Source organism: Onychostoma macrolepis, chromosome 07 (genome assembly GCF_012432095.1).
Source record: "Onychostoma macrolepis isolate SWU-2019 chromosome 07, ASM1243209v1, whole genome shotgun sequence".
Classification (NCBI taxonomy): Eukaryota; Metazoa; Chordata; class Actinopteri; order Cypriniformes; family Cyprinidae; genus Onychostoma; species Onychostoma macrolepis.
Genome location: NC_081161.1, coordinates 24469059 through 24476977, shown reverse-complemented (window position 1 = coordinate 24476977; position 7919 = coordinate 24469059). Strand labels below are relative to the sequence as shown.

At 34.3% G+C, this 7919-nt stretch overlaps 1 protein-coding gene across 3 annotated transcripts in view; it reads left to right on the top strand.

The window, feature by feature from the left end:
* esyt2b (extended synaptotagmin-like protein 2b) overlaps positions 1–7606 on the top strand; it is a 30947-nt gene extending 23341 nt beyond the window's left edge. For 2 of the 3 annotated variants that reach the window (XM_058781755.1, XM_058781757.1), the window contains 10 exons: positions 1003–1059; positions 1600–1674; positions 1756–1842; positions 2200–2349; positions 2474–2838; positions 3803–3901; positions 4217–4348; positions 5453–5558; positions 5645–5694; positions 5774–7606. In XM_058781755.1, coding sequence (XP_058637738.1) covers positions 1003–1059; positions 1600–1674; positions 1756–1842; positions 2200–2349; positions 2474–2838; positions 3803–3901; positions 4217–4348; positions 5453–5558; positions 5645–5694; positions 5774–5819 — 1167 coding nt within the window. In that variant the 3' untranslated portion in view covers positions 5820–7606. The remainder of the gene's footprint in view (positions 1–1002; positions 1060–1599; positions 1675–1755; positions 1843–2199; positions 2350–2473; positions 2839–3802; positions 3902–4216; positions 4349–5452; positions 5559–5644; positions 5695–5773) is intronic. The other variant, XM_058781756.1, reaches the window with a different exon arrangement.
* Positions 7607–7919: the final 313 nt, after the last annotated feature.

The window sequence follows — 7919 nt, the reverse complement described above, 5'->3', positions numbered from 1 at the left end:
AAGATATTTTGTAGTCCGACTATTTTTGTGCGTACAATGAAAGTCAATGGAGTCCAAAATAATATTGTAATTTGTGGGCTGAACACCATTTTAAGGAAAGTTTGGTATTTAATTGACACCTTTTAATTGTGCGGCCATAGAATTATGTATTACTAGTTTGCGATGACTAATGTACAGTGCCGACTTTATTAATGCTTTACATTGTGCCTTCCTCCTCTACTGTAAGAGTGTCTTTGAGGGCAGCTTTGGCTGTGGAAACCTAAAGGAGAGGAGGGCCTCTGGTCTAGTCTTTTGTGAGAACCCCGACTCTCTCTATAGAACGTTATTTGTGAGTTTGCCAGTAATCTGCATCCTGGTTCTCCTGATCTAGCTGTAGCTGTTCATCTAACAATGTGTGCAGACATTGCTTCCATTCAAGCTGTTCTTTAGTAACAAACAAACAGCACAGAGTATATTGATCTAATGCATGCGAACGTCCACTTTTGCCTGTTGGGCATGTGTAGCTTGTAATTGTCATCCAATGAACTATGAACATCACATTTCTTAGATCTTTGTTCCATTCAAAACTACCATAATTGCTCAGTAACTGAGTATGTATATTTTTATTATTTGTATTTTGTGTTTCATCAGACTGTCAGACGCCAAGATTTAAATATATAGCTTTAGTTCACCCATTTATTTTTAACGTCACATTAAGACACATGATTGATCTAAATACAGCTTGGTCACTCTTAGACATATGATTGACGTTTCCTGATCTAGACTTAGTAAGCAGTCTAAAGAGAAAGGACAAAACACTTTTTTTTTTTTTTTTTGGAGCTCTTTTTGTCCTTGCCAATAATGTTACACTGATTCGATATGTATGTATTTGTGTACATATGTATTTGTGATTTTTATTAGAAATCTGTAAGGCGGTACCAATCGAACTATCATTCTTGCATGTCCTCTTGCAGTATATTAACTTGCCTATTCTCAATTTCTCTCAATACTTCCTGTGGAAAGACCAATCCTCTTGACATTAACCCTGATGGCCCCAAACCCCCTTATAAAGGCCTGAAGGTACATTGAGAATGCATGCTGTTTGTACAGTGACATGCACAACAAGCATTGCATTGCATCTGAACCCTAAGCATGATTTCACATCTTTTATAATTTGTTTCATTCTTTTGTGATTTCAGATAATTTCTTAATTGCTTCTCCTATATATTCTTCCCTCATGAACCACTGCATGTTTAAAGATATGTTTTAGAAGTACCAATATACTTTATTTATTTATTAAATAAATATACTACTGTATAAGTTATTTTACTTAATTTAGTTTTACTTAAAATAAAACAAGAGGCTTTTTGTAGTTAGATTGCTGGTATTTACATTTTCATAGATGAGTCTGAAATAACCTTGTTACAACAAAGCAGTAAGGAACATAACTTTTAAAAGGTTAAATGAGTTATGATGTAATTATGACTAACCAAGCTAGTATAATCAGCTCATGTTACCAGAGAGCTGAAGTAGATTTTGTTGACTGTTAAAGGAGACTGTCATATTTGGTATGTCATATACTGTACAATTGAATGTTTTCTTTCTATTTTTGTTCAACAGTCTGGGAAAAAAATGAGCATAGATCCAAATCCTTGTGTTAAACTGACTGTAGGACAAAAGATGTGCACAAGCAAGGTAACATTCATTAATCAGCTTTAAAATGTTCAAGACTAGAAATACACATATATCCAGTCCTGTTTTGCTGCTGATTTTCAGGTGAGGTATAAAACTAGTGAGCCACTGTGGGAGGAGACTTTTCACTTCCTTATCAACAACCCCCGCACTCAGCAACTGGAAATTGAGGTATTCTAGAAGGGAACAAAGTTACTAAGATAATGTTAATTACGTAAGTCTATTGTAGTTTACACTAGGGGTTCAAAAGTTTGGGATTTTTAAAAAAGAAATGAATACTTGGATTCCACATGGACATTTATTTCTCCTTTCAAAAACATAAAAAATCTTTCAGACCCAAACTATTCAACAATAGTGTATATCATCAGTGTCAAATGTATTGCTGTAGTGCTATAATGTAGAGTTGGTTAGAATGATATACTGATCATTTTGAGAACTCCTCGAAAGATTGTAGACTGTGTGTTCCTGTCGGGTTTTGTATTTGTAAAAAGGCAACTGTCATGCATATATGTTGTTTGTGTGTCTCAGGTGAGGGATAGTAAGCACAAGTGTTCTCTGGGTAGTGTGCGGTTGGCAGTTGCTTCTCTCCTGAAGGAGGCGGACATGGTGCTGAATCAGCAGTTCCTCCTGCAGAACTCTGGCCCCAACAGCACCCTCAAACTCAAAATGGCTCTCAGGGTTGGTGTATCTGTATGCTATCAAAAGATATTGTCTCATTTTTGTGTGTATATGCACAGTATGTGTGCATTCAGCACTTGTGTCAGTATGTTTAATCCATATAAATATGTTTTTGTGTAAACAGGTCCTCTGTTTGGAGAAGGAGTTCACATCCAGCCAGCCGTCTTCTGTCCGGGTCAGACACAGTAGTCAGAATAACTCTTGCGTGTCTCCTCAGCCTCAAACAGCTACTAGCACCAGCAACCCCACTGTCATCCAGCCGTCACAAAACCCTTCTTGTACCCTCGCACCGGACACCCCTCAAGGTAAAAGAGGATCGGATGGCTCCCCGGTGCGGTTAGCAGAGGCAGGCCGCAGCGTCTCCAGTCTGGAGATAAGCAGCTCGCACAAGCATCAGTCTCACAGAGACTCTACACCTAGTCTGGCCTCTGACATTTCGCTGCCCTCTGCCACACTGGAACTACAGCAGAGGTTACAGCAGCTACAAAAGTGAGTCTGTATCCACTGCTTCACTATTTGCGGAAGTCGTTTGGGTTTTGCTTTTTTCCTGTCGGTGCAATTAAATTTTGTTAGAAGCCACACTGGTGACTTCTTTGTGTGTTTGAGAAACCCTAAAAGCCAAGACAGCCAAAAGTGAGACACAAGCAGTACCCAATGCAGTGTGAACGGCCCAGTGAACAACACGGCATGGCTGACTAGATAGCACTGAGCAGATTGGTCTCTGCTGAGCCACAGAAAACACAGACATAAAATAGGAGGATTTTCAATAAAAACATCACCATACTTGGGGAAGAAAAAAAAATTACCATGAATTTACACATTTATTGCATATTCCTGCTAAATATTGTAGACTACTGTTCAAAAGTTTGGGGTCTTTTTATTTTATTATTATTTTTTTTTTATAAAGAAAATAAAACTTCAGTGAGGATGCATTACATTAATCAAAAGTGACAGTAAAGACATCTGTAATGTTAAAAAAATAACCATTATTTCCAATAAATACTGTTCTTTAAACTTTCTATGCATCAAAGAATCCTGATTCTGAAGGATCATGTGACACTGAAAACTGGAGTAATGGCTGCTGAAAATGTGATTTTAAGAATTTTAAGATATATTCAAATAAAAAAACAGAATATATTATTGTTTTTACTGTATTTTTAATCAAATAAATGCAGCCTTGATGAGCGGAAGAGACTTCTTGAATGATTGGATTGTAAAAAGTAGGTTTTAAATACCAGAAGATATCCAGGTGGTTGGAGGAGAGAGGTTGAACATCTCAAATATTTTAAGTCAATTTAATTTGAAATGAAGTGGATCAAGGAAATCATGCACAATACAGGAACATGCATTAAAAAAGTAAATATTGAAAATATATTTTGAATTCATGTTACTTGTCAAAATCCAAACTCAGTCTCACACACTGTCAGATGAACTTGCTGTTTCTCTGTTACAGCGGCTCTGGTCTGAAGCAGTATCCACTCGGTGAAGTTCAGCTCACTATCCGACACAGCTCACAAAGGAATAAACTTATTGTAGTGGTTCATGCCTGCAGGTGAGACTGCCACATTTGCATTAACCTTCATCTTTCTATGTTTTATGGTACCACTTACAATCATTTTGTTTGCTAATTTTCACCTAATTTTTACTTTTACACTGAACTCATCCAGTATATAAGTGATTTTATTTATTTATTTGGGAAATGATCCGGTTAACTCTCCTGAACATCAACACCAGTGTGTGCAAATAATGGGGTTCATGTGTTTGCATTTGTATGTTTGAATTTGTATAAATGTGACACAATAAGCCCTTGTGAAAATACTTCTCTTGCTTTTGTGCGAATATGTGTTTCCTTGTGTCTTAATCACAGAAACCTCATAGCACTGACTAAAGATGGTTCAGACCCATACATCCGCCTGTACCTGTTACCAGACAAGAGCCGGAGTGGCCGCAGAAAAACCAGCATATTCAAGAAGACGCTCAATCCTGTCTACGACCAGTCGTAAGAAACACACTAAACACACAGACCATTTCAAAATTTGTTCTTTATAATCACTGGTACAAAAGACTTTGTAAAATAGATGTACACGTTAGCAAACTTTTAAGAAGATTTCTTATTATGCAAAGAATGTACTCAAGTGCAAAGGAATTGTTACGTTTTCTGACACTTAATTGCAATTAAATGAAAATGTGTTATAGACCTAAGTACATCGTTATATGTAATTTTATAATTATTTCTATTATCTATGAAATATGGTTGACAAATTGACAAGCATTTATAGTAAACTACTGATGTCATTTCTGTATATATATATATATATATATATATATATATATATATATATATATATATATATATATATATATATATATATATATATATATATATATATATATATATATATTTGTAATTACACATTTGTAATAATAATGAAGTTGCAATTCATTAAATTTAAACTATTTATTTACATGATAACGTAATATAGAATTATGCACTACAGTTCAAATAAAGTACTCCTCATGTGCTTTAGTATGTTAGTCAACATAATACATAAATTAAGTGTATTTATTTAAAACACAGCAATGGATTATTATAACATTATTAAACATTTCATTAAAAATCTGCCAGTACAAAATTAATTGATCACCAGATGATATAAAGTCTGTAATAATATATTACAGTGAATTTTTTTTAATTTATTTTTTTAGAACTTTTTCTAATAGTTTTAGCATACTAATACACATTTTACTGATAGTATTCACGTCAAACCTAATGTGGTTACAGACAATTGCATTCAAATGATAAAAGTACCCACAAGATCCAACTTGTGTCTGCTGTTTATCTTACAGTATGGATTTGCATGACATTCCCTTCATATTAAATCCACAGCGGAGCTTCTTACCGAACAGTGCTAGCTAACTGTTTTACCCTCCAAACCAAGTCAACCAAGAATTTAAAATATACTGAATGATGAGACTGTTTCTGAGAAATGTTTGTATAATTGCATTACTCGAGGTTTATTGATCCCAGTTGTATGCATATTTAAGTGCAGAGATGCATGTAGCATAGTAAACCAGTAACAATCTCTTGTGTTGCTTTTGTCAGCTTTGAGTTCAGTGTGTCTATAGTGGAACTGCACAGGAGAACTTTGGATGTCGCGGTCAAGAACGGAGGAGGACTGTTGTCCAAACACAAAGTACTACTGGGCAAGGTAGAAAAAAAAAATCACAGTCCTTCTTTTTCTCATTCAGTTGATCACTTGATTTTTATGGAGGCTTACAGATGTCTTTGTCACAGGCACTTGTGGACTTGGCAAGTGAAGACATTTCTAAAGGATGGACTCAATGGTGTGATTCTCATTTATTCTTACAGTCACCATTGTAAATGTACTTTTCCTTGATTACAAAGGCTTCCTTTATCTTTCAGGTATCATCTAACTGAGGATGGCTCGAAGAAGATAATTCAGACGTAGTGGTCCATGCTGGAAAGCAGGAACAAATGGAACAGCAGATAACTGGGACATGTCACAGCACGCACAGGATAATGTAGAGGCTTTAGTAGCAGAAGAGCAGCGCTGGACTAACTAAACCAGGCTACTTCTACTGGGATTTGCACTGGCCTACAAAGCGTCTCTCATTCTCACCAAAGCTAAAATCGCCACCTTAAGCATCAATGTCTCGCTTAATTTTTACTTTCTCAAAGGATTCAATCTGATAGTCTTTTTTTTTTTTTGTCTTTTGTTTTGTTTTATCCTTTTATTCATCTTATTGGTGTTTGGACACATAACTTTTTATCAGAAAAAAATGGTTGCCCATGAAGTTAACAGTAGACAAAAAAATCATTATCAAGATTTATTATTAAATGTGCCTTTATTTATTGTATTCAAGTAATTTTGATAATATTATGAAACTTTTTGATTTCTTTTTAATACTATGTTTTGTAAGCAATCAAAATCACATCAGAAAAAAGGTTTTGTTGTTGGTAAGTCAGACATGTTATTGTAGCATTGTTGTTTGTTTGAGGCAGTATATTACACAAAACATGTGGCCAAAGACACTGTTGCAAGGTTGCAAGTGCAAAAGAGAGGCTACACATATACGTATGTATGAACATTTCTTTTTCCTTAGATTTTATGCTGCTTTTTCTATCACTTACAGTTATGGAAAATCCAAGTTATGTTCAGCTCTTCATAAATGATCCATTGATAATTTATTTTTAAAGTATTTTACTGTATCCTGTTGCACAACACAAAATGAAAAGCCTGTACAGAAATGTTTGATACCCATTTTGTCTGCAAGAGTTTTATGAGGAAAAGCAAAATGTGTTTTTAGTATGTAATATTTGTAAGATGATAATAGCTTGGTTACAAAGTGTTTTGGATTGTTTAAAGACTGTGAAATGGCTGTTGATATGATTTTCAGCCTTATTCTTCTCTATGCATTATGCATGATATCATTAAAATATGAAATACAACTTGAATCACACTGAACTTGAACCCATTTTAGAGTTAAAGGGCCTGAATGCATTGTATTACCTTAATTGTTTAAACAGTTATTTTAATTTTGTGTTTACTTGTACTTTTGTTTTGGAGGTCGGGTCATTCCTGGGATTCAGTGCCTTTTTGACATCATAACACTCAAAAAATGAAACACATTTTTAAAAATCAATTCTTGTGTGATCATGATAGGGGGCTGTAAAACGTGTGAAAAATTATTTTGGTATATAAATGTATGGTATATACAACATTAGGTATATAAATTGAAGCAATTATAAGCCAAATTAAATGAGGAGGTCCTAAAACATCCAACCTGTTAGGGACAAATGAACAACAATTTTAAATATTTATGAATGTGTAAAATTTTACATTTAAAATGTAAAAAAGTTTAATATACACAACTTCTTCAACTTTACTATGTGCACTAAATGTGTCCAGCCTGTTAGGTTTTCTGAGTGTTGTATTCATCATCGAAATGGCAGACACAGGCCTGGGGATATAGGAAAAACTGATATTTGTTGGTTTAAAATGCTGTAAAATGTTTAGAATTATATAGCCATAAATAAAAACATAAATATGCTTAAAGTTCACAAGGTGATTTTTATGTCAAAGCTTTATGACAGCTTTAAAATCGATGTTGAAAATTCTAAGGCAATAATATCATAATCTTTACTGGGGACACAAAAGGCACCAAATACCAGGAATATTTTGATAAGGTTGTGTAGAAGGTGTTGAAGCAACCTAGTAAAATATAATGCTTAATATTTTGGCCTTTTTTAGCTCAATTATTGAACGTGATACTGATAAAGAGTAATGTTTTCTAATAACTGTAAAATCTATAGTTTCCTTTGCTTGGTATTCCAAAAATAGAAAGAACAGATTAAAGTTTTATTTAATTAATATTTTTCTATAGCAGAAAAGTAGTACGCATGTAATTACAATATAATGTATCATCTGTCATAATGAGACTTTTTTTTGTTTTGTTTTTTAACCTCGCATGCCTTTCACTGTTTAGCAGTGTTGGAAATGTCTTGGCCGATTGATCGTACAACGTGCTTTTGGCTCCATCTGCTGGAC